The sequence below is a fragment of the Macaca nemestrina genome, chromosome 1, assembly GCF_043159975.1.
Source record: "Macaca nemestrina isolate mMacNem1 chromosome 1, mMacNem.hap1, whole genome shotgun sequence".
In the NCBI taxonomy this organism is placed as follows: domain Eukaryota; kingdom Metazoa; phylum Chordata; class Mammalia; order Primates; family Cercopithecidae; genus Macaca; species Macaca nemestrina.
The window spans coordinates 105,824,573-105,849,729 of NC_092125.1; the positions used below are offsets into that span (position 1 = coordinate 105,824,573).

At 49.4% G+C, this 25,157-nt stretch overlaps 4 protein-coding genes across 8 annotated transcripts; 2 read left to right on the forward strand and 2 right to left on the reverse strand.

Moving 5' to 3' along the window:
- Nucleotides 1–387: 387 nt before the first annotated feature.
- LOC105497960 (ribosomal protein S27) lies at nucleotides 388–1,828 on the reverse strand. 2 transcript variants are annotated; one of them, XM_011769530.2, is made up of 4 exons: nucleotides 1,754–1,828; nucleotides 1,333–1,441; nucleotides 879–989; nucleotides 388–478 (listed from the first exon to the last, which is right to left on the reverse strand). In XM_011769530.2, the coding sequence occupies exons 1-4, from the start codon at nucleotides 1,757–1,759 to the stop codon at nucleotides 450–452; spliced, it is 255 nt and encodes an 84-aa protein (XP_011767832.1). In that variant the 5' UTR covers nucleotides 1,760–1,828; the 3' UTR covers nucleotides 388–449. The 2 variants fall into 2 exon arrangements, with proteins under 2 accessions (XP_011767832.1, XP_024653764.1); XM_024797996.2 differs by having other exon boundaries at nucleotides 1,522–1,793.
- A 4,792-nt stretch (nucleotides 1,829–6,620) lies between these two features.
- On the forward strand, nucleotides 6,621–11,274 carry LOC105497959 (RAB13, member RAS oncogene family). 2 transcript variants are annotated; one of them, XM_011769529.3, is made up of 8 exons: nucleotides 6,621–6,869; nucleotides 8,199–8,259; nucleotides 9,370–9,430; nucleotides 9,667–9,744; nucleotides 10,158–10,247; nucleotides 10,368–10,433; nucleotides 10,524–10,577; nucleotides 10,753–11,274. In XM_011769529.3, exons 1-8 carry the CDS (start codon nucleotides 6,746–6,748, stop codon nucleotides 10,828–10,830), a joined length of 612 nt encoding a protein of 203 aa, XP_011767831.1. In that variant the 5' UTR covers nucleotides 6,621–6,745; the 3' UTR covers nucleotides 10,831–11,274. The 2 variants fall into 2 exon arrangements, with proteins under 2 accessions (XP_011767831.1, XP_070941234.1); XM_071085133.1 differs by lacking the exon at nucleotides 6,621–6,869 and adding an exon at nucleotides 7,587–7,996.
- A 3,823-nt stretch (nucleotides 11,275–15,097) lies between these two features.
- LOC105497958 (jumping translocation breakpoint) lies at nucleotides 15,098–18,294 on the forward strand. Its single transcript, XM_011769528.3, has 5 exons — nucleotides 15,098–15,605; nucleotides 15,762–15,799; nucleotides 16,001–16,083; nucleotides 16,890–16,969; nucleotides 17,971–18,294. The coding sequence occupies exons 1-5, from the start codon at nucleotides 15,523–15,525 to the stop codon at nucleotides 18,125–18,127; spliced, it is 441 nt and encodes a 146-aa protein (XP_011767830.1). The 5' UTR covers nucleotides 15,098–15,522; the 3' UTR covers nucleotides 18,128–18,294.
- A 143-nt stretch (nucleotides 18,295–18,437) lies between these two features.
- On the reverse strand, nucleotides 18,438–24,351 carry LOC105497957 (cAMP responsive element binding protein 3 like 4). 3 transcript variants are annotated; one of them, XM_011769526.3, is made up of 10 exons: nucleotides 23,800–24,235; nucleotides 23,404–23,581; nucleotides 22,920–23,166; nucleotides 22,643–22,764; nucleotides 20,017–20,109; nucleotides 19,780–19,886; nucleotides 19,595–19,663; nucleotides 19,367–19,451; nucleotides 19,096–19,192; nucleotides 18,438–18,940 (listed from the first exon to the last, which is right to left on the reverse strand). In XM_011769526.3, exons 2-10 carry the CDS (start codon nucleotides 23,575–23,577, stop codon nucleotides 18,747–18,749), a joined length of 1,188 nt encoding a protein of 395 aa, XP_011767828.2. In that variant the 5' UTR covers nucleotides 23,578–23,581; nucleotides 23,800–24,235; the 3' UTR covers nucleotides 18,438–18,746. The 3 variants fall into 3 exon arrangements, with proteins under 3 accessions (XP_011767828.2, XP_011767827.2, XP_011767825.2); XM_011769525.3 differs by having other exon boundaries at nucleotides 19,096–19,451; nucleotides 24,227–24,351; XM_011769523.3 differs by having other exon boundaries at nucleotides 19,096–19,451; nucleotides 23,800–24,236.
- Between the last annotated feature and the right edge of the window lie 806 nt (nucleotides 24,352–25,157).

A 25,157-nucleotide genomic window follows, 5' to 3' on the forward strand; every position in this document is an offset into this window, starting at 1 on the left:
ACCATCCTGGCTAACATGGTGAAACCCCGTCTCTACTAAAAAAATACAAAAAACTAGCCGGGCGAGGTGGCGGGCACCTGTAGTCCCAGCTACTCCGGAGGCTGAGGCAGGAGAATGGCGTGAACCCGGGAGGCGGAGCTTGCAGTGAGCTGAGACCTGGCCACTGCACTCCAGCCTGGGTGACAGAGCGAGACTCCGTCTCAAAAAAAAAAAAAAAAAAAAACACAAATTTACCCAATGAGCCTTAGGTGGTTAAAAATGCCCCCAAAGGGACTTTTAAAGTAATTGGCCACTTACGTGCCCCAAATGACTCTAATATTCTTCTCTTTCTGGTTGCCCCTGAATACTTGAGACAGGAACTTCCTAACACTTAAACAAGACAATAAACAGGATTTATCCAAAATGTGTTTATTGAGATGGTTTCCCACTCATCTTGATTCAGAGTGCCTTTAGTGCTGCTTCCTCCTAAAGGAACATCCTGGTGGAAAAAGATTCAGAGATTAGCTGACATCAGTCCAGGTATTCTGCCCACCTCTCCCACAAAAGAAGCAGATGCATGATGATCCACCACATCTTTTATTTTTCTCAACTCTTAGCTACCTACTCATTTATATATCACTTTGGTCACTTCATATCAACTTGAGCCCTTTTATCACCCATTGATCCCCGCTTTAGACAGTAGTGCTTTGAGATTAACACGTAGTTTTTGGTAGTATCTACTTGAAAAAAAAATAAATTTATAAATCCAACACTTCCTGTCTAAAAATTTACATTATACACGGTCTCTGTCACTGTAAGACTGAAAGATCCTGAGAGATGTTTCCATTTCTAGAAAACAAACTCAAAGCCCCAAATCACAACATTAGTACACCATTTACCTTCTGTAAGCCTTGCTTTTCCTCCTGTAGGCTGGCAGAGGACAGTGGAGCAGCCAACACACAAAACTACCGTTTGTGCATGGCTAAAGACCGTGGTGATTTTATAGCATCCTGAAAGAAAAACAGATAACATTTTTTTCCTCGATTACATCCATATCTTTCCTGCACATATGCCCAACTCATCATCCATTACATTGTTTCCCAACACAAAAAAAGTAGGGATTGTATGTGAAATGTGATGGGACATCACGCTGAAATGAATCACTTCTCCTAAGATGCAAAACTCTGCGAGTCTCATACATTCAAATTTTAAGAGTATCAGGGAAAATATTTTCCACAGGTGAAGAAACTGAAGCTGCTGGACAGCTTCAAGGATATGAGACAGCTCACACTACAACATTTTCCAACTGTTACTGCCCAGTGCTTTCCCCACTACAGCAAGCCGTCTCCTCACCTGGGCATTTCACATCCATGAAGTAGGAATTGGGGCTCTGCACCAGGCGTTTCTTCTTGTGTTTCCTCTTCTCCTCTTCTGGGGAGGGATGAAGGAGATCCTTTGCGAGCTAACAGGGACAGAAATGCAGAGATTTAGAAACCAACGGCGAAAATGGGATGGTCGAAAACAGCCCCCACTGTCACACACCGGGGAGAGCTCGCCCCTCGCTGCCCCTGGCGTCTGCGCAGCTGGGCCGCCATCTTATCTCCTCTCCGCTCCCGTCTATGCGGGTGGCCCGTGGGCCGCTGCGGTCCCTGGAGTTAATGTCCTAAGAAGTGCAGAGGGTAAATGAGAACCCTCTACGATCCGAAATCAGCGTGAGGGGAGCGTGCAGACAGAACAGCGAGATCTCCGCCGAAACCTGGACCAAAGCACTCACAGGCATGTTCTCGTGTGGGTAGGTCGTCACCGCCGGAAAAGAGCGAAAGCGGAAATCCTGCCCCTTATATTGTGCACACTACAGGAAATGACGCAAGGATCTTGTGCCACCATGCTTGGAAGGTCCTACTTTGGTCTGATGCGGTGGAGAGACAAGGGAGCTGCCATTTTCGGAAGGTCTTTAACTGTTAGTTGTGACACATATGCGTCACCATGTTGAAAGGGTTACCTTGCTAATTTGAGGTCAGCGTTTGATCACTATCCAGGGATAAATGGACACTTTTAAAATTTTGTGTCATACTTTGACATTTGGAGCCTAATAGGAAAGGTTAAGGAAAACACCAGGGAGAAGGAGCCATATCCAGGACTTCCGTACTATTTTTTAAATACCTATATTCTTAACTCTTTTTCTATTGGTTTAATTTAACAATTTAGGCCGGGCGCGGTGGCTCATGCGTGTAATCCCAGCACTTTGGGAGGCCAAGGCGGGTGGATCATCTGAGGTCAGCAGTTCGAGACCAGCCTGGCCAACATGGTGAAACCCCGTCTCTACTAAAAAAAATGCAAAATTTAGCCAGAGATGGTGGTGCATTCCTGTAATCCCAGATACTTGGGAAGCTGAGGCAGGAGAATCGCTTGAATCAAGGAGGAGGAGATTGCAGTGGACCGAGACGGAGTCATTGCACTCCAGCCTGGGCAGCAAGAGCAAACTCGGTCTCAAAAAAAAAAAAAAAAAAAAGTCAGGTTCCAGTGAAAGCAGGTATACACCAGAATAAGTACAGTTCAGAGAGGTGAGCACGAATAATACATTGCTAAGGATGAAAAGTCCAGATCCAGGCAAAATAAGATAAAAAGAACTGATGGATTTTTATCAGGACAATTCACAAAAATTGAAGAGTAATTTAAAGGACTGGTAAAGCTGAGTATGGTGGCCCACATCTGTAATCCCAGCACTTTGGGAGGCTGAGGTGGGAGTATTGCTTGAAGCTCAGAGTTCAAGACCAGCCTGGGCAATATAGTGAGACTTTGTCTTTACAAAATATTGAAACATTAGCCAGGTGTGGTAGCTTGTGTCCGTAGTCCCAGCTATTTGGGAGGATGAGGCAGAAGAATGGTTTGGGCCCAGGAGCTCAAGGCTGCAGTGACCTAGGATAGTGCCACTGTATTCCAGTGTGGGTGACAGAATGACCCTGTCTCTAAAAAACATAAAAATAGACCAGACACAGTGGCTCACGCCTCTAATCCCAGCACTTTGGGAGGCCGAGGTGGGTGGATCCTTTGAGGTCAGAGTTCGAGACCAGCCTGACCAGCATTATGAAACCCCGTCTCTACTAAAAATACAAAAAAATTAGCCAGGTGTGGTGTTGGGTACCTGTGATCCCAGCTACTCTGGAGGCTGAGGCAGGAGAATCACATGAACCTGAGAGGCAGAAGTTGCAGTGAGCCGAGATCCTGCCATTGTACTCCAGCCTGGGTGACAGAGCAAGACTCGATCTAAAATTAAATAAATAAATAAACAAACAAACAAACAGGTGAGACATGGTTTGGTCAGTGAAAAGAAATAGGGAAGACTCAAGGAGATAATGAGAGGTGAGAGAATAGACAAAAGGAGATTGAATAGTTTAGCTTGAGAAGGGACAAGCATGGACACGGAAGGTGATGGGGATAAGTGAAATGACAAAAGATGCCTTCTTAACAACCAGCACACTTTTTTTTTTTTTTTTTTTTTTTTTTTTTTTTGAGACGGAGTCTCGCTCTGTCACCCAGGCTGGAGTGCAGTGGCTGGATCTCAGCTCACTGCAAGCTCCGCCTCCCGGGTTCACGCCATTTTCCGGCCTCAGCCTCCCAAGTAGCTGGGACTACAGGTGCCGGCCACCTCGCCCGGCTAGTTTTTTGTATTTAATAGAGACAGGGTTTCACCGTGTTTGCCAGGATGGTCTCGATCTCCTGACCTCGTGATCCGCCCGTCTCGGCCTCCCAAAGTGCTGGGATCACAGGCTTGAGCCACCGCGCCCGGCCCTCATTTTTTTTTTTTTTAGACGCAGTTTTGCTCTTGTTGCCCAGGCTGTAGTGCAATGGTGCCATCTCTGCTCGCCGCAACCTCCGCCTCCCGCGTTCAAGCAATTCTCCCGCCTCAGCCTCCCGAGTAGCTGGGATTACAGGCAGGTGGCACCACGCCCGGCTAATTTTGTATTTTTAGTAGAGACGGGGGTTTCACCATGTTGGCCAAGCTGATATTGAACTCCCGACCTCATGTGATCCGCCCACCTCAGCCTCCCAAAGTGCTGGAATTACAGGTGTGAGCCACCACACCCAGCCTTTAATTTTTTTATAGGCAGCCAGAATAGGCTCGAGAGAGACTCCCTTGAATAATTTTTTATTTGCCGGTTGCGGTGGCTCATGCCTGTAATCCCAGCACTTTGGGAGGCTGAGGCGGGCGGATCATGTGAGGTCGGGAGTTCGAGACCAGCCTGGCCAACATGGTGAAACCCCGTCTCTACTAAAAATACAAAAAAAAATTTTAGCTAGGTGTGGTGGCGGGTGGCTGTAATCCCAGCTACTTGGGAAGCTGAGGCTGGAGAATCGCTTGAACCCAAGAGGCGGAGGTTGCAGTGACCAGAGATTGAGCCATTGCACTTCAGCCTGGGTGACAAGAGCAAAACTTTGTCTCAAAAAATAAAATAAAAATAAAAATAAAGGCTGGGCGCAGTGGCTCAAGCCTGTAATCCCAGGCCTTTGGGAGGCAGAGGTGGATGGATCACCTGAGGTCGAGAGTTCAAGACCAGCCTGACCAACATGGAGAAACCCCGTCTCTACTAAAAATACAAAATTAGCTGGGGGTGGTGGCGGATGCCTGTAATTTCAGCTACTCGCGAGGCTTAGGCAGGAGAATCGCTTGAATCTGGGAGCCGAAAGTTGCGGTTAGCCAAGATCACACCATTGCACTCCAGCCTGGGCAACAAGAGCAAAACTCCACCTCAAAATAAATAATAATTAAAAAAAAAAAATAGGCCGGGCGCGGTGGCTCACGCCTGTAATTCCAGCACTTTGGAAGGCCAAGGCAGACGGATCACGAGGTCAGGAGATCGAGACCATCCTGGTTAACATGGTGAAACCCTGTCTCTACCTAAAATACAAAAATTTAGCCAGGCGGTGGCAGACGCCTGTAGTCCTAGCTACTCAGGAGACTGAGGCAGGCGAATGGCGTGAACCTGGGATGCGGAGCTTGCAGTGAACCGAGATTGCGCCACTGCACTCCAGCCTGGGCAACAGAGCGAGACTCCGTCTCAAAAAAAAAATAGGGCTGGGCGCGGTGGCTTATGCCTGTAATCCCAGCACTTTGGGAGGCCGAGGCGGGCGGATCACAAGGTCAAGAGATCGAGACCATCTGGCCAACATGGTGAAACCCTGTCTCTACTAAAAATACAAAAATTAGCTGGACTTCGTGGCAGGCACCTGTAATCCCAGCTATTCCAGAGGCTGAGGCACGAGAATCGCTTGAACCAGGGAGGCAGAGGTTGCAGTGAGCCGAGATCGTCCCACTGCACTCCAGCCTGGCGACAGAGCAAGGCTGTGTCTCAAAAAATTAATTAATTAAAAATAAACAAATTTAAAAAATTTTTTGAGACAGGATCTTACTCTGTCACCGAGTCTGGAGTGCAGTAGCATAATCATGGCTCACTACAGCCTTGGACTCCTGGGCTCAAGTGATCTGCCCACTTCTGCCCCCTAGGTAGCTGGGGCTGGGACTACAGGCGCACACCACCATGTATGGCTTATTTATTTATTTATTTATTTATTTATTGTCGAAGCAGAGTCTCAGTATGTTGCCCAGGCTAGTCTTGAACTCCTGGACCCAAGGGATCCTCTCACGTTGGCCTCCCAAAGTGCTGGGATTACAAGTGTGAGCCACCACACCGGGTCTTAAACAATTTCTTTCTTTCGTTTTTCGTATTTTTTTCCACCCCCAGCACACATATAGCAAGAATAATTTTTTTCTAAAGGCAGAGATATACTTGTTTCTTTGTAGCCATGCTGCCCATATTTCAGCTTCCTGGTTACCAAGGCTACACGTTCATGGCCTATTGAGTGAGATTTCAGGAGTACTGCACCTTAAGTGGGCCATATTAAAAGATCCACGTGAAGAATGACATTTTTAGTTCAAATCACTGTTTTCTTAAGCTATTTGGTCAGAGAAATCACACATGCGGCCCCCATTAGAGAGGTCGTTCCAACTGAAGCACCAGGACGTGTCTAGGTAGACTGTCAGTCTTGGGGCGGTGGGGCCGATTCTGTAAAACTAATTTACGTTTTCACCCTGTTCCACCAGAGGGCAGACTGACTCAACAAATAACCTACTTCTGCGCATCCCGCTTTTTTCAAAGGGAATTGGGATCCATAGAACTAAGGGCTTGGACAACTAACGCTAAAATTCTAGGACTGACTTTTACGCAGCCCCAGAAACCGATGATAACTCATCTTCTAGCTTCGTTGAATAGCACCTCCAAAAATCAGCCCCATTTTTTTTTTTTCAATTTCTAGTGCCCTCCCTACCTTCACCGTTATTCCCAAAACTCTTTCTCTCTTCCCCTAATCCCTCTAAAATTTCTCTTCCCCTGGTCGTCGTGGTTAAACCTCTACTTCCCTTCACCCCAGACTCTCGCCTCAGAATAGAAGAGTAAGGTCGTAAGAGGGGAGCTACAGTTACCAAAAGGCTGTGGAAAATAGCGAGACAGGTAGGCCGGCCTAAGCTGGGAAGGGAAAACCGAGAGAGCAGAGGCCGGGCTGGCCGCCTTGGCCTGTCCAAAAGGGTGGGCGGGCAGGGGGTGGAGCCCGGAGGGGTGCCGCCCCTCCTTTTCCCGGAGCCTGGGCGGAGAGGGAGGAAAACTTCTTCCTGGCCTGGGCTCCGTGCTGCTCTGTTTGCCAACCGTCCAGTCCCGCCTACCAGTGCCGGGAGCTCCCCACCCCTCCCCCGGCTCCCCCGGTGTCCGCCATGGCCAAAGCCTACGACCACCTCTTCAAGTTGCTGCTGATCGGGGACTCGGGGGTGGGCAAGACTTGTCTGATCATTCGCTTTGCAGAGGACAACTTCAACAACACTTACATCTCCACCATTGGTGAGCCCGCTGGCCATGTCCCAGACCCCTACTGTCTTGTGACCTCCTTCTCAGGCTCCCGGATTACTAGTGACCCCAATTTTCAGTCCCCTTAGAGTAAGGCTCCTGAATTCTAGTCCCTCAACCCCTGGCTCTGACCCCTCCCCCATGCATGTCTCTGTATGGTAACCAAACCTCTCACCTCTCTGAGGCCTTCAGGTAACTCTTCAACTGCTGCCAGCTCCTCATTTTCTTGGTGCCATCACCTTAGTTTCCCAAAACCCACAAGAACTCTTCTCTCTTTGTCTCTGTGCCCCTCTTCCCCTACCCCCACCACTTAGAACTCTCTCGATCCATTCTCCACGTTTCCTGTATCCCTGTCTGCCACATCTTTTTCTCCCGAACCGATCTGTTAGCCTCTTTCCCTCTAGCCGACCTTCAAACTCTCCCACTGCGTCCCCAGCTCACCATCTACTTCCCAGGTTCCCTGCCCCAGTCTCCCTGCACCTCAGCTGAACAGGGGTTTGGGAAGGGTGGAACAAGGTGGCTGGGTGTGCTGGAGGGCGGCCCAAGGACTGTGATCATGAATATGCAGCCAGCTTGGTGAGGAACGTGGAAATGAGGGGACTTTTGGGGTCTCTGAGTCAGCCTTGTGACTCATCCTCCTCCCAGGGGCCCCCAGCAGGCTTGGGGGAGGTGCCCAAGTTTCTACTAAGAAGAACATTGTCTCCCCTCCTCCCTTCTTTCTTCATCTCCTCTGGCTTGGGAAATAGACAGGAAGAGTCTTATGACAATTCTGGTTACAAAGGAAGAGGAAAAATGCCCCCCTTTCCTAATTGTCTCAAAAGTAATCCTGTTTAGCCTCAGACTTTCCTAGTGCCAAGTTTGGCCTACTAGTTAATTCACATAGACTGGCTTCAGCTACTTTTTTCCTTACTCTCTACTAGGAGGGTGGGTGGAATACCAAGAGTAGAGGGCTCTAAGAAAACAGAGAAGAGGAATGTGAAAGTAATATCTGGTGGGGAGACAGAGACTGAATTCAGAGAGTTGTCAGCTGGTATAGCTGAATGGACCCAAGAGGTGGCCTAAGGATCTTAAGCCTCCATGCAGAATTTTCATCACCTTTTCCCTCCCAAAATCCATAAAACGTAAGTAAAAATAGTATTCTTGCTATACAAATACAGCTTTGGGAAAATTCTCCTAGCTTGGCATTTCCAACAAGATTGCTCCCCAAGTGCCTCTCCTGCAGAATTTCTGGTGCTGACACTGCTCCCTTCCTGTCCCTCCTATCACACAGTTTTACATGTGTGCATGCATGTCTCAACTTCAGTGCATACTTTCCACCCCTAGGAATTGATTTCAAGATTCGCACTGTGGATATAGAGGGGAAGAAGATCAAACTACAAGTCTGGTAAGTGAATCCTCTGGGACGCCTCACCAGACTTCATTTACCTCCTACACGCTTTTTCTTCTATTTTGTTTCATTTCTCTTCCTTTCCTCATTGCTCTTTCTAGCACTTCTAATCTATTTCTCTGGATGCACTCAGCTGTCCTTCGTCTCTCTTCCTGCTCTCCCAACTAGTTCCAGCTTTTTTGTAACTCTTGCCTCCTCTGGCTACAGAGCATCCTCTTAATTTGACAACAAACAACTGTTCAGTCATAACTTGGAAACAGGCTGTGAACCGTTAAATGGCACAGGCAGAATTAAGACTTGACTCTAAGTCTAGTGTTTTCTCCAAAATATGGTGAGCCCAGAGAGCCAAATGTAGACCCTGAAGGGGTTTTAGTGGTATGAAGCTTAGTGGAGGCATAATGCTATGACATATAAGAGCAGAGTGGTGCACAAATCCGGTTCTTTTACTTATCTGCTGCCTGACCTTCATGAATTATTCAGCCTATCCAAATCTGTTTCCTCTTTTTTTTTTGAGACAGAGTCTTGCTCTTATCGCCCAGGCTGGAGTGCAATGGCACAATCTCAGCTCACCGCAACCTCCGCCTCCTGGGTTCAAGTGATTCTCCCACCTCAGCCTCCCAAGTAGCTGGGATTACAGGTGCCCGCCACCATGCCCGGCTAATTTTTGTATTTTTAGTAGAGACAAGGTTTCGCCATGTTGGCCAGGCTGGTCTCGAACTCCTGACCTCAGATGATCCACCCGCCTCGGCTTCCCAAAGTGTTGGGATTACAGGCGCGAGCCACGGCCCCCGGCATGTTTCCTTATTTGTAAAATAGGGACAATAATACATGTCTTACAAGGAGAGATTAAGGATTAGATAAAATGATACATATGCAGTGCTGGACACATAGCAAGCATTCAATGAATAAGCAAAGACAGCTTGTTTCTTGGGCCACTACCATCTCTGGAAATCAGGTCAACCGTCTTTAATCCCACTCCCCTTTACTGTTTCCTTATTCTGTTGCCCCACCATGTTGCAAAAGCTAAATTCTTGCGAGAGAGGAAGAATTCTTCCATTAGAGAATTCTTTCCTCTCTTCTATTCCATGAAACCTTCTCCTTCTTTAGGGACACGGCTGGCCAAGAGCGATTCAAGACAATAACTACTGCCTACTACCGTGGAGCCATGGTATGAAGTGTGGGTCTGGACAAAGGATGAAGGATGAGGCCACAGAATATATTATGAATACAAAGGGTCAGGGGTTGAGGCAGGTAAAAATGGGAGGGGTGTAGTGTGGGTTGCAGCGGGCCCAACGTGGCCTAGTGTTTAGACCCATGGATTGGATGGAACTTGCCGGGTCACTTACAGGGCAGTGGGAAGCCTCAAAGGGAATATGGTCCAAGTTGAATTTTGTCATCTCCCAGGGCATTATCCTAGTATACGACATCACGGATGAGAAATCTTTCGAGAATATTCAGAACTGGATGAAAAGCATCAAGGAGGTGAGGACCCTCCAGAAGAGATGGGGGAACTGGATAGAACCTGGAGAATGAAGGGAGCCATAAGGATAGGCAGGACCTAACTTTTTTTTTTTTTTTGAGACGAAGTTTTGCTCTTGTTGCCTGGGCTGGAGTGCAATGGTACCATCTTGGCTCACTGCAACCTGACTCCCGGGTTCAAATGATTCTCCTGCCTTAGCCTCCTAAGTAGCTAGGATTACAGGCATGCACCACCATGCTCAGCTACTTTTGTATTTTTAGTAGAGATGGGGTTTTACCATGTTGATCAGGTTGGTCTTGAACTCCTGCATCAGGTGATCCACCCGCCTTGGCCTCCCAAAGTGCTGGGATTACAGGTGTGAGCCACCGCACCCAGCTGGCGGGACCTAACTTTTACTTGTCTTTTGCCCCCCCAGAATGCCTCGGCTGGGGTGGAACGCCTCTTGCTAGGGAACAAATGTGACATGGAGGCCAAGAGGAAGGTGCAGAAGGAGCAGGCCGATAAGGTGAGGGCCAGGCTGAGCAATTTCTAGAACTGGGCTGGGAGGGCCAAGATAGGTTGCATTGCAGAGGACTTGGCTGCTGTCCTTAATTCAATTCTCTCCTTCTCACTTCACCCCTTATAGTTGGCTCGAGAGCACGGGATCCGATTTTTCGAAACTAGTGCTAAATCCAGTATGAATGTGGATGAGGTGAGATCCACACCCCCATCCCTGACCAAGAGAGGAAGTATTAAAAGGTAGATTCTCCTCCCTCCAAACTGATTCTATTCCCCACTTTAGGCTTTTAGCTCCCTGGCCCGGGACATCTTGCTCAAGTCAGGAGGCCGGAGATCAGTAAGTTGGTTTTGCTGGACTAGGTACAACTCTGGTGTGTGTGTGTTGGTGTTGATAAGAACTGAGGGGAGCAATGCTAAGATTTCTCATGAGGGTGGATTCACTTCAAACAGTTTATACCCTCACACCCTAACCAGCCATTCACACCATGACCCCTGTGCCCTTCTCCCTCTAGGGAAACGGCAACAAGCCTCCCAGTACTGACCTGAAAACTTGCGACAAGAAGAACACCAACAAGTGCTCCCTGGGCTGAGGACCCTTTCTCGCCTCCCCACCCTGGAAGCTGAACCTGAGGGAGACGGGGCAAAGGGACTGAGCAGGGGAGAAATAGCAGAGGGGCTTGGAGGGACACATAGGTAGATGGTAAAGAGAATGAGGAATAAAAGGAGAAGAGAAAAGGGAAAAGCAGAAAGGAAAAGAAGGAAGAGAGAGGAGGGAGAAGGGAGAGGAACCGATTGAGGAAGTGAAAGAAGGTAAGGAGGTAAGAAGAGGGAGGAGGAAAGGAAGGGGAGATGGCCTCAGGCTTCAGACCTTACCTGGGTTTTCAGGGCAAACATAAATGTAAATACACTGATTTATTCTGTTACTAGATCAGGTTTTAGGGTCCTGCAAAGGGCTAGCTCGGCACTACACTAGCAGATTTGCTCCTGTTCTGTCACTTTTCATGGTCTTTAATAAAGGCCACCATTTGCACAAATGTTCCTGTTTTGGGTAACTTGGATTATTGTCAGAATTGTTCTCCACTCAAATCCAATTACTGTGTCTTCAAAGTGATTGATCTGCCTGAATCAGGCTGGGTTTCTGTGGAACCTGGACTAATCCTCCCGCTGTCTCTTCCCCGCTGTTCAGTTGGTAAGGAAAATAGCAAAGAGCAGGAGCTAGAGTGATCTGAAGGTCTGGATATCCTCTTTCCGCTATGGGGTCTGGATGCCCTTGTGGGCAGAGCCTTGTCCTGAGCACAGGAAATTCCAAGGGAGAAGGACTCTTAACAGTCCTAGCCTCAGGGAAATAACTGCACCTAGTGTTTTATCCAGTGATTTGTGCAAGCTTCTTTGATTCTGCCAGCAATCCATTTAGGTATTTGATAGGCATTAATATCTGCTTTTATTAGTGAGGAAAATGAGAAGTTCATTTATTCATAGATGTCTATTGAGTAATTTAAATATATATTGAGCGTCTACTAAGTGCCAGGCACTATGGCCAGTTATTTAATTTATTTATTCATTTATTTTTAGAGACAGAGTCTTGCTCTGTCTCCCAGGCTGGAGTGCAACAGTGTGATCTCGGCTCACTGCAACCTCTGCCTCCTGCCTTAGCCTCTCAAGTAGCTGGGATTACGGGCATGAGCCACCACGTCTGGCCACAATAGTCAGTTAATATAGCCCTTGGGTGGTACAAGGACATTTTTTTTTTTTTTAAACCGAGTCTGGCTCTGTCGCCCAGGCTGGAGTGCAGTGGCATGATCCCAGCTCACTGCAGCCTCTGCCTCCTGGGTTCAAGTGATTCTTCTGACTCAGCCTCCCGAGTAGCTGGGACTACAGTCATGTACCACCACACCTGGCTAATTTTTGTGTTTTTAGTAGAGACAGGGTTTTGCCATGTTGGCCAGGCTGGTCTTGAACTCATGGGCTCAAGTGATTGTCCTGCCTCAGTCTCCCAAACTGCTGGGATTACAGGCGTGAGCCACTGCGCCCAGCCTGGGACAAGCAAATTTTAACAAAAACAGCTCTTTGGCTGGGCATGGTGGATCACGACAGGAGTTCAAAAACAGCCTGGCTAACATAGTGAAACCCTGTCTCTACTAAAAATAAAAAAAAATTAGAGGGTGCCTGTAGTCCTAGCTACTTGGGATGCTGAGGCAGGAGACCCGCTTAAACCTGGGAAGCGGAGGTTGCAGTGAGCCGAGATCACGCCACTGCACTCCAGCCTGGGCAACACAGCCAGACTCTGTCTCAAAAAGACAAAAACAAAAACAAAAACAGCTCCTTACTGAATAACAAAGATGGCAAAACTACTGGAAATGCAAATGAGAATTCAGGCTTGGGCTGGGCACAGTGTCTCACGCCTGTAGTCCCAGCCCTTTGGGAGGCCAAGGTGGGTGAATCACTTCAGGTTGGGAGTTCGAGACCAGCCTGCCCAACATGACGAAACCCCATCTCTACTAAAAATACAAAAAATTTAGCTGGGTATGGTGGCGGGTGCCTGTAATCCCAGCTACTCGGGAGGCTGAGGCAGGAGAATCACTTGAACCTGGGAGGCGGAGGTTGTGGTGAGCAGAGATAGCGCCATTACACTCCAGCCTGGAGACAGACTCCATCTTAAAAAAAAAAAAGAAAATTCAGGCTTGATGAACAGCATCCTTAAGTATATATATATTATATATTACAATTTATAATTACATATAACAAATATAAGTATAATATATAATTTATAAAATATAAATATATAAAATACATAAATATATATTATAAAATTATATAATATATAATTATAATGTATATTTTAATATATAATATATATATCCCCCTTTCACCATACATAATATTTTTTACACAGCAAAATGTAATAACTTGATAAATGCAGTAAGTATCCAAGCATTGATGGAGTAATGATAAGCCTTATTTGTGGCTTATGTTTAAGTTCTTTTTTTTTCTTTTTGAGATGAAGTCTCATTCTTGTTGCCCAGGCTGGAGTACAATGGTGTGATCTCGGCTCACCACAATCTCTACCTCCCAGGTTCAAGTGATTCTCCTGCCTTACCCTCACAAGTAGCTGGGATTACGGGCATACGGCACCATGCCCAGCTAATTTTGTATTTTTAGTAGAGGTAGGGTTTCTCCATGTTGGTCAGGCTGGTCTCAAACTCCCGACCTCAGGTGATCCACCCACCTCGGCCTCCCAAAGTGCTGGGATTACAGGCGTGAGCCACCGCGCCCAGCCAGATACACTGTCAATCCCAAAATAAAGTGTTCTATCCTTTAAAGCTGTTGGGGAGGGTAGAAGCAGTGGTCTTTAGCCCAGAAAGATGCCTTGGGGGAGGAGAATGGGGAGCAGAATTAACAAGAAAAAAAATATGGAAATAAGCCCTTTGATCTTCAGAGGTGGGGTCCACATTATTTTATTAGCGCCCATGTTTATATGAGGTTTATTTAAGTACCTCCTTGTCTATCGAGCATCTAAGAAAACTAAAATCACATGGTCCCAATGTCTTGGGAGGCTGCAGGTAACACATATGTGAAACTAGGGGGCAAATTAGGGCAGAATTAGGTTAGATTAATACATTACCAAGGCCCAGGGCGGTGGCTTACGCCTGTAATCCCAGCACTTTGGGAAGCTGAGATGGAGGCAGGTGGATCCCTTGAGCTCAGGAGTTCCAGATCAGCCTGGGCAACATGGCAAAACCTCCTCTCTACCAAAAATACAAAAAATTTTAGCCAGGCATGGTGGCACGTGCCTATGGTCCCAGCTACTCGGGAGGTTGAGGTGGGAGGATCCCTCGAACCCAGGACGGGGAGGTTGCAGTGAACCATGATCACACCACTGCATTCTGGCCTGGGTGACAGACCGAGACCCTAAGAAAAAAAATAAAAGTAAATGAAAATTCATTATCAGACAGTAAAGCATGAACCCAGAGTGCTGGTCAAGTCACTGCAGGTCTGAGTGTATATCAAGGTTTCACTACATAGGATGAAAAGCAGGCAATGAATCTCTGGCCTGGGTGTTGACAGTCTAGGCTCAAGCCTCAGCTTTCCCACTCACTAGCTTGCTGACCTTGGACAAGTCACTTATATTCTCTGAACTTACTCATGAAATGGAGACACATTTCATTTGCCTCTCGCAAGAAAAAGTCCTGGTAAATGCATATTAGCATTTCCGTTTCACACAGAACACTGCGAGTCAGATACTGTCCTAAGATCATGGAGTTAATAACCACCAGAACCTAGACTCAACACTTATTGGAACTTCAAATCTCATGCTTTTCTCATTGCACTTATGATTACTCCACTATGTAGGAGCAAGGGAGAGTTGAGAACATTTGAAGAGGTTATGCAAAGGACCAGCTCTGCGGAGTAGGCTTAGCAAGTAACAGGAGGGAAGGTGACACCGTTCATCTGTGTAGCGGAGTGGGAGCCAAGAGACAAGGAGAAAGTTTCACGTTCGCCATGTGCCTCGGATATTCCCGCTTCTGCAGGGACGAGAACGCGCAGTTTCGCCTCCATCCCTTGACCTCCAACACAGCTTCTCCACTGGACCATCAGTGGCGATGAAGGGGCAGCTGCAGAAGGATGACAAACTGAAGCTTGACGGTGAATCCTAGGGTTTTAAGGAGAGAGCAAAGTCCTGAGACGGCGACGTATTGTCCCTGCTCACCAGCCCAGAATGAACAAACAGGCGCCAGCCAGGGAGCAGCGAGCCAAGAATCCAGACGAGCCTCTGCAACCGCCATTTGCTATTCTCGCAAAGACTACCGGGACCACAATGCAACGGGGCGCCGAGCTAATTCCCAGCAGGCGAGGCGCCACCGACCGCGGAAGACTACAAGCCCCAGCGGGCTACGACGGAACGCGCCCGGGAACACCGGGCCCCCAGCTCGGGCCAGCGCCCGAGGATCATCCACGGGGCTAGATGGCTGCGTCGGGGGCGGGAGCGGAGGTGAGCGGGCGCTAGGGCCGTGCGCCCCCGCCGGCCCTTCCTCCAGCGCCCTGTGGACCCCGCAGAAGGCGCTCGCCTTCCTAGCCCGCAAACGCGTAATCGATTTTTCTCGCTGTGGCAACGGGGACGTCCCGAAAGATCCTCTGCTCCGACAGGAAACTTCGGCCTTCCCTGCCCTGACCTGGAACCTCTGGGAGGGCTGCAGAGTAAGTGCCGCCTCTGCGCTCTGACGGAGGCACGAGGCCTGCGGAGTAGGTCCCTCTGTTCCGACAGGTGCGACACTTAGCGCTCCATGCCTGCGGGCTCCGGGAGGCATGGCCTCCCCCAGGGCCGCCACCTCTGCTGGTTGCTCTGTGCTTTCACCTTAAAGCTCTGGTAAGGAAGGGGTAAGGGGAGGGAAAAGGAGGTCACTGGAGGACAGGATCGCTCCCGGCCCCTGGGTTGGGGGAGACCTTATCCATGGACAGCGCAGGAGGGGGTGCCCTATTTTCTGGATTTTGACTTTCGTCCCTTCCGCCCACTCCGCTACAGTCAAGCAGAGGCTCCCGTGCAGGAGGAGAAGCTGTCAGGTGGGTGATTGTCTGGGAACCCGACACTTCCGTCGTTTGTTTTTGGTTTTAGTATCTTCCCCATATACCAAGAGCACAGGTGGAAAAGGGCGGCACCACATAGAATGAGGGCAAGCGCTGTGCCGGGAATTTGGATGGGCAGAGCCTTTGGCAGAAATGTTTTCTGAATGGTCTGGGATTGGCATTTATCTTTCCTTTCAGCGAGCACCTCAAATTTGCCATGCTGGCTGGTGGAAGAGTTTGTGGTAACAACAGAGTGCTCTCCATGCTCTAATTTCCAGGCTGTGAGTATCTGTTTCTCTACACCCCCCGCCTTTTTTTTTTTTGGACATCCAAGCAAACACTTAAGCAACATCTTAACATCCAAGTCTTATTAAGCTGCCTTTGCATCATCTTTTTTTCTTTCTTCTTGCGATCTCAGTGTATGTCCAAATCTGTACTTGCCTTTCCCCTGAAAATGTGCCCCTTTCTTTCCAAGCTAATGGCAGTATTCAACTGATAACTATGGTTTTTTTGTTTGTTTGTTTGTTTGTTTGTTTTTGAGATGGAGTCTCACTCTGTTGCCCAGGCTGGAGTGCAGTGGCGTGGTCTCGGCTCACCACGACCTCCACCTCCCGGGTTCAAGCAATTCTCCTGCCTCAGCCTCCCGAGTAGCTAACTGGGACTGAAGGCGCGTTCCACCTTGCTTGGCTAATTTTTGTATTTTTAGTAGACTCGGGTTTCACTATGTTGGCCAGGCTGGTCTCTTAACTCCTCACTTCATGATCTGCCTGCCTCAGCATTCCAAAGTGCTGGGATTACAGGCGTGAGCCACCGCGCCTGGCCTCAGATGATAACTATGTTTTATTCACTTTTAGTATAGTAGGCTCTGGAATGGAATGTATGCTTGCCTCTCCTAGATTGTTGCCTCTGAAGTGTTCTAACATGCAGCCACCACCTCCACCATACGCATCAGAACTCTTTCATTAGCTCTCTGTTGCCTATCACTCCAAACCATAATAGTTGGGCACCTGCACCTTCTGAATGGCAGCCTTTTTGTTTTTCCTGTTGCCCCTTCCTAACATGTACTTTGCTTCTTTTCTCCTGGCAGAAAACTACCCCTGAGTGTGGTCCCACAGGGTATGTAGAGAAAATCACATGCAGCTCATCTAAGAGAATTGAGTTCAAAAGGTGAGTGCTGTTTCTCTTCTCTGGATTACCTCCTTTGCTCCTATGACTTTAGATGGATGGTCCCACCTTTTCCCCTGGTCTGACAGTAGCATGGAATATTTGAAAGAAGAGGTGGCCGGGCTCACACCTATAATCCCAGCACTTTGGGAGGCTGAGGCTAACGGATCACCTAAGGTCAGGAGTTCAAGATCAGCCTGGCCAACGTGGTGAAACCCCATCTCTACTAAAAATACAAAAATTAGCCGGTGTGGTGGTGGGTGCCCATAATCCCAGCTACTCGGGAGGCTGAGGCAGGGAGAATCGCTTGAACCTAAGAGGCAGAGGTTAAAGTGAGCCAAGATCATGCCACTGCACTCCAGCCTGGGCGATGGAGCGAGACTGTGTCTCAAAACAAACAAACAAAAAAAGGCCGGAAGGGGTAGCTCACACCTGTAATCCCAGCACTTTGGGAGACTGAGGCGGGTGGATCACGAGGTCAGGAGTTCAATACCGGCTGGCCAAGATGGTGAAACCCCGTCTCTACTAAAAATTCAAAAATTAGCCGGGCATGATGGCAGGCACCTGTAATCCCAGCTACTTGGGAGGCTGAGGCAGAGAACTGCTTAAACCTGGGCAGGGGAGTGGTGTGACCTCAGTGAGCCAAGGTCACACCACTGCACTCCAGTCTGGGTGACAGAACGAGACACCATCTCAAAAATAAATAAGAAACAAGGAAGACGGGATTTGGAGCCAAATTACTTGAACCCAAGTTCCAGCTCTATTCCTCAGCATTATGTTATTGGCCATATTTTCTCATCAGTAAAATTGGTTAATACTAGCTCTGCTTATCCAGAGAATAAATTAAATGATCTATTTGAGAGGGATTTATGTACTATACACACAACAGAAGCCTGGCTCTGATTTCCTCTTGAATATATCCTGGCTAGGCTGAAGTAGAAGGGAGATTAGAGGGAGAAGCTGTCTGGCCTTCCCTGGGAATAACTATTCCTTCCTGCCCTCAGCTGCCGCTCAGCTTTGATGGAACAACACTTATTCTGGAAGTTCGAAGGGGCTGTTGTGTTTGTGGCCCTGATCTTCGCTTGTCTTGTCATCATTCGTCAGCGACAACTGGACAGAAAGGCTCTGGAAAAGGTCCGGAAGCAAATTGAGTCCATATAGCTACATTCCACCCTTTTATCCTGGGTCTTAGAGACCCAATCTCAGACAGTGAAAGTGAAATGGACTGATTTGCACTCTTGGTTCTTTGGAGCCTTGTGGTGGAATCCCCTTTTCCCCGTCCTCTTCTTTCAGATCATTAATGAGCAGAATAAAAAGAGTAAAATGGTTTCCTTCCCTTCTGTAACTTGGAGCAGGAAGTCATGGGGGCAGAGAGGGAAAGGAGGTGGCTACTTAAGGCCCTCATCTACCAAGTCTTCCCCACCACTTCTCCCTTGTTTTCCCCCTCTTCTACTACTTATATGAGACTTCTGGGATACAATTTCAGTTAAAACGTTTATTTATCACTCAAAACTTATTTCCCCTCAACCCTATCCCCAAAGAAGAAATAAAATCATAGATACATAACAAAAGTATTTGAGGTACCCTCTCATATATGCAAACAAATGCAGACTGGGCCTGAGGCAGAGAGAGACTAAAGGACATCTCTTGGGGTGTCCTGAAGTGATTTGGATTCCTGAGGGCAGACACCTAAGTAGGATCCCAGTGGGAAGCAAAACCGTAAGGAAGCCCAGGATTCCTTCTTGTGATCAGCAAGTGGGCCAGGAAGGTCTGTTCCAGCTCACATCTCATCTGCATGCAGCACGGTCCCGATGCGCCCACTGGGTCTTGGCTTCCCTCCCATCTTCTCAAGCAGTGTCCTTGTTGAGTCATTTGCATCCTTGGCTTCAGGTGGCTCCCTCAGTCTGGACTCTACCACTTGGGTCTCCAGATTTTCTGTTATGTCCTTGTGGGTCAGGATATTTCTGGAAGTCACTGTGAGGTGAAGGAAAGAAGGCAGTAGTAGAGTGCTCCCCTGGGTGGGAGACCCTAGACAGGACAGGACCTCCCTCTTGCTTCTTGACGACCTTGGAGAACACAGTCCCCATCCCTTGCTCAGCCAGGGGTTGCTCCCTGCCCTTGCCTCTCACCTCCGTGAGGCTGGTAATCCTCAGGCCCAGCTTCTGGTCGACCCTGGAATGGACTGAAGCTGGGCAGGATGATGAGAGCCAGGGAAAAAAGAAGAATCTGGGAGGAAGCAAGAGGAACAGAGGAAGGGAGTAGGGGGCAGAGTGAATGGAGGCCAGCTGGGGTTATCGGATGTGGGAAGTAGATCTGGCTGGGTAGTCGGGGTATAAGGATAGAAGTGTGGGGGAAGATGGTGGACGTGGGGGCAGATGGGAGTAGATAGACTAATGGTACCAGAACACAAGTGCTGGTCTGGGCGGCTTTGTTGGAAGTTTGAGCAATTAGCGTCTGCAGCTGGCGGAGCTGAGCTACCAAGGAGCTGGGAAAGGAGGAATGAAGAGTTAGTATCTTCTGGGTACCAGGAGCCAAGAATGGCGCCCCTGTGTGCTGTACCCGCCTTCAAAACACACACACACACACACACACACACACACAAACGCACACACAAACGCTTTCACTCACATATTTTGCCTCTCCAGCTCCTGGACTTTTTTCTGTAATTCTTGGTTCTGTGCAGAACAGGCTGCCACCCTAGAGTGTGGGGAGGTAGGACAAGGCTCAGCAACCTGAGTCCCTTATTTTCCCTGCCGTGGTGAGGAAGGGGCCCAGACATGGCCCACAGGAAGCCAGAAATAACCCAGGCATACCTGCTCTCCAGCCCATCAATGTACTCCTTCTTCCGCCGCCGACTGTCCTGAGCTGACTGCTTGTTACGGATTTTCCTCCTGACCTTCTTGAGGACCCTCTCCTCTGCCTGGAGGCCCAGGATGTGTGAGTCCTGGGTCCTTCACCTGCCCCCAGCTCCCCAGTGCTTCTCCTGGGATATTGGCCAGGGTCATGGTGAGGCCCCTGGGTTGGGATACCCTTAGGGGGAAGCATGTTACCTTGGTGAGGGGCAGGTGAGAGGGCAGAGAAACCCCTTCCTGCCCCAGCAGACGCTTCTCCTCATCCGTCAGGAACAGGGTTTGACAGGGCAGCTGGGGGTAGGGGCAGGAGAAGATGCAATAGGATTGAGGAGGGGGTCATCCCATTTGCAACACCCAGGCTACTCCCTCTACATGCCTTCTGGAAAGCGCTTCCTATTTGCACTGGGAGACAACTTTAATCTAGAGGTGAGGTGAGGGGCAGAGACCTTAATTCCGACAGGTTCTAGATCAAGCCAAAGGGACTTCCTGAGGCCAAGAAGGGAGAGAGGAGGGTATTGTCATATCCTTCACCCAGAGACTTAGGACCTTGGCACTCTGAGCAAGCTAGGGAAGGCTTATTCTGGTCCATGTCTCCCCATACCCAAGAGAACCTGAAAGAACTCACTACAGTGAAGTTTACGTAATTTCCTTACAGCAAGCACATGATTCACTTTCAGCCATTAACTTCCATTTAGCAGAGTGTGTTATTCAGTTGCATGTCAACCACAGGGAATTCCCTGGGGCAGTGGCCTATTCTCCCCTAGGGTCTGAGCTCCGCTTCTCAGACTAAAGTTCTGTCCCCTCTCATATGAAGCTTCCCAAAGGCAGCCATATGTCTCACAGCAAATCACAAGAGAGGATGTAGGGAGAGTAGATGGTGCTGGTGGTGAACCTGAGCCCATCAACTGAGTAACTTGACTTTCTCACTAGTATTTCTTTTTGAAAGATGTATGTGGCCGGGCACGGTGGCTCACGCCTGTAATCCCAGCACTTTGGGATGCCAAGGTGGGCGGATTACCTGAGGTCAGAAATTTGAGACCAGCCTGGCCAACATGGTGAAACCCTGCCTCTACTAAAAATACAAAAATTAGGCCAGGCACGGTGGCTCACGCCTGTAATCCCAGCACTTTGGGAGGCCGAGGCGGGCAGATCACGAGGTCAGAAGATGGAGACCATCCTGGCTAACATGGTGAAACCTGTCTCTACTAAAAATACAAAAAATTAGCCGGGCGTGGTGGCAGACACCTCTAGTCCCAGCTGCTCAGGAGGCTGCGGCAGGAGAATGGCGTGAACCCAGGAGGCGGAGCTTGCAGTAAGCCAAGCTTGCACCACTGCACTCCAGCCTGGGCGACAGAGCGAGACTCCATCTCAAAAAAAAAAAAAAAAAAAAAAAAAAAAAAAATTAGCTGGGCATGGTGGCACGAGCCTGTAGTCCCAGCTACTCAGGAGGCTGAGGCAGGAGAATCGCTTGAACCTGGGAGGCAGAGGTTGCAGTGAGCTGAGATGGCACCATTGCACTCCAGCCTAGTGACATAGAGAGACTCTGTTTTTTTAAAAAAAAAAAGATTCTAAGATGCTTAACTTGGCTTTTGGTCCCAGCTTCAACTGCAGATTTGAAGAGAGGCTAGGACCTGGTCCCTGCCTTTTGGGTACAAGGAGTAATTTTCAGAGGAAAGGGAGGAACAGTGGTCTGAGCACAGCCTCCTCTTTACCTGGCCTTGGACTCTGCCCAGCCGGCCTTGAGAAAGCATCTAATGTGATACCTCTGCTACACTGTAGCACTAGCCAGTGGGTGCCTCCTGGGCAACTGTTCCAGTGGAAACATTGCTGCTATTGCTTTTCTTCCTTCCTGTACCTATAACCAGTTGGGATTCCCAGGTGGCCTGTCCCATTTCTGTGTCCTGACCCAAGGCCGAGATAATGGCTCTGGCTAAGAATACAATGCACACAAAGTCTGGGCTTTCTCCTGAGCCCTGTCCCCAGATTCCCTCACCCCACCTTAACTGAGTTGTTGCTACCTTACCCACAAGGGTTCTCTCTCTCTTGTCCTTTCCTGCTTTTAAAATTGTTCATGTTGGGCCGGGCACGGTGGCTCACACCTGTAATCCCAGCACTTTGGGAAGCTGAGGCAGGCGGATCACAAAGTCAGGAGTTCAAGACCAGTCTGGCCAATATGGTGAAACCCCGTCTCTACTAAAAATACAAAAATTAGCCAGGTGTGGTGGCAGGCACCTGTAGTCCCAGCTACTTGGGAGGCTGAGGCAGGTGAATCACTTGAACCCAGGAGGCGGAGGTTGCAGTTGAGCTGAGATTGTGCCACTGCACTCCAGCCTGGGTGACAGAGTGAGACTCCATATTGTTCATGTTGGCCGGGCACCGTGGCTCATGCCTGTAATCCCATTACTTTGGGAGGCTGAGGTAGGGAGATCGCTTGAACTCAGGAGATTCAGACGAGCCTGAGCCTGGGCAACATGGCGAAACCTCAAAACCCCATCTCTACCAAAATTAGCCAGACGTGGCACATACCTGTAGTCCCAGCTACTCAGAAGGCTGAGGTGGGAGGATTGCTTGAGCCCAAGACATTGAGGATGCAGTGAGCCATGACTGCACCACTGCACTCCAACCTGGACGACAGAGTAAGACCCTGGCTCAAAAAATAAAAAATTGTTCAACTGTTCATGTCTCCTTGGTCTTCAGGCCCAATGCCACAAAAACTGGGGCGAAGGCAGTTCATCATCAGTTTCTATTCCCTCATCCCTTTGCCCTGTCTGTGTCATTACATATGAATCAAGGAGTAGTGGTTCTGGCTGACACCAAGACTCACCAGGGTTGTACAAGGCACTGGGGCTAAGGTGCCTGCTCTGGGCAAGATGTGGGCATGAGCATCAAAGGGCAGCTCACTGACCATGCAGGAATCAGGTACCATAAATGCTGGGCTCCACTGATCTGGAGTAGAAAACAGGTAGCTGGGAGAAAGGATACTTAGGGACCCTGACAGCAGCAGGGCCTGGGTAGTGGCACAGGTTGGGTAAACCCCCTTAACCCCATGGTTAGGGCCAGTCTCGAAGGGCCATTTTCCCCTTCCCACAAAGAACACTGACCTAGCTGGATGGAGATGAGGCCTACAGTTGGCCCAGTTTCCCCCTGCATCCTCTCCAGGGCCCCTGCCTCATAGACAACTTCATAGAGCGTAGGAGAACTGGTTGCCCTGGGGGCAGGGGGACTGTCTGGACGGCAGGGGTCCTCAGAGGTGCCACTGTCATTGCCAGGAGATGCTTCTGAGCGGTACACCTCATTGGGATCAATGAAAAGCTTCAAGAAATCTTCAGGCTCACTCTCTTGAAGGCCCTACAGTAGGAAAAGGTTATATATATGTGCGGGGAAGAATTTTGGAAGTCCTACCTGACATCAGCCTTGTGCTTCATTTTCAGTCCATTCATTTCTTGGGCATGGAGATAGTTATTATACAACTTACATCTATTTTCGGGGTGGTCTGTTTTCCGACCTGTCTCCAAGTGGGAGCTGAAGCCTCTTACAACAGAGTTGTGTCTCAACCCCACCCCAACTCCCACTCATCACACTCACACAGCCATGGTCCCCACCGGACTTCCAGCCTTGCAGTCCCTGTTCCTGTAGCCTAGTCACCGGAACCTCTGGAGGGGGGCAGTGGAGTCCCAGCTCCAGGACGGATCCTGTCGAGAAGATATCCTCTGGGGGCTCCAGCCACGCGTCCAGCAGGTCAGGGATACCGAGATCCATGCTTCTGCAGGAAGGCGTGTGAGACAGAGGGTTGCAGAAAGGGAATGATGGCTGCTGCCTGTTACACCCTACAGTTTCTGGGCTCCTCTGCTCCCTCTTCTATTGTCCCTGCTCCCCCGCCCCCCGCGCTTTCTCACTAGCAAGCCCCCTCACCTGTCCCCTGGATATTTCACCTTCAGCCCTATCCCTCAGGTTCAGACAAACAGGCCCCCCAAGCATTACCTGTTCTGAAGAGTCCAGCCCTGTCAAGCCAGCGTAGCCCGTTGACCGCCCCAAACACACCACCTTTTCTTTCTTCCAGGATCTCGGATCCTGGACCTGCCCAGCCAAACCCCGCCCCCATCCTTACACTACAAAAGTGGGTGCCACCTTGCCAGGAGCCACGGTAGGGCCGCTGTATCTGGGAGTAGGGGACTAAGAGTCTGAGGGTCCACAAAAGGAATTTAAGAAGTAGGTAGCCGCGCCCTTTCTGCTTCAGTTTTCTCTTAGCTATAGTAAATCTTCCCCGGGGTTTGGTGTCTCCTAGCGGAAGAATAGAAAAGGCTGTGACTGGAGCACAGGATATTTGAATGCCTGTTCTCTAGCCCTCGCTTTTTCAACAGGGAGATCACAACAGGGTTGTAAACAAAGGCGGAAAGAGTCAAAAGACCTGCGGCTTTACTAGGGCATCCTCTCGCCCACCGCGTGGCGCTCTTCCCAAAGCTGAGTCCTGATTGGAAGCTAAAGACTTAGGTTTCGGAAGGGCAGGACATCGAGCCAATGGGCACTACCCTCTCAAGGCCGCCTCCTTCGTAACTGGTCGGAGACAGCTAGGCTGTTCAGGAGAGTCAGGCCAATGGGGCCACAGTTCTTTTTTTTTTTTTTTTTTTCTTTATTCTTATTTTTGGAGGCAGGGTCTCGCTTAGTTGCCCAGGCTGGAGTGCGGTGGTGCGATCACGGTTCCATGCAGCCCCCGACCTCCCGGGCTCAGGTGATTCTCCCGCCTCAGCACCTTGAGCAGCTGGGACCACAGGCGCGCGCCACCGCGTCCGGCCGGCGGGACTTACTTGTCAGGCGGGGATTGGGTTCCGCCGGGCCAAAGGGAGGGGTAAGCGCCAGAATATGAATCGCCAGGAAGCTGGGGGAAAGCTACGGGAAACCCTGAGCAGCCTGGTTTGTCTTCGCGCGCCACGTGACTCGGAAGCTCCGGTTTCACCCCGGCGGGGAGTCAATAGCCCACTGACCCCAGTGGAACGGTGAGCCTCGCTCGGCAGGCCGCAGGCGCGCGATGGCAGGTTTCCCCGTCCGCAGGCCGAGCAGTGTGGCGTTGATGGAGAACCGCAACTGCGCGCACATGCTCGCTGCACGCTGCTCATTCGCGGAGGGGACACCGGGCAGGAAAACTGCAACAAGTTAAAAAGGCTTTTGCGTTTGTTTTGTTGTCTTATTGTTTGCATACAGTTACCAGGAACATTATGTCCCACATTTGTATAATTTACAAAACGTTTTCATAAACATTGTTCTCTTCCTTAATCCATAACGGTTCTGAGGCACACACGGCGGGTAATATTTTGCAAATTTTACCTATGAGGAGGCAGATC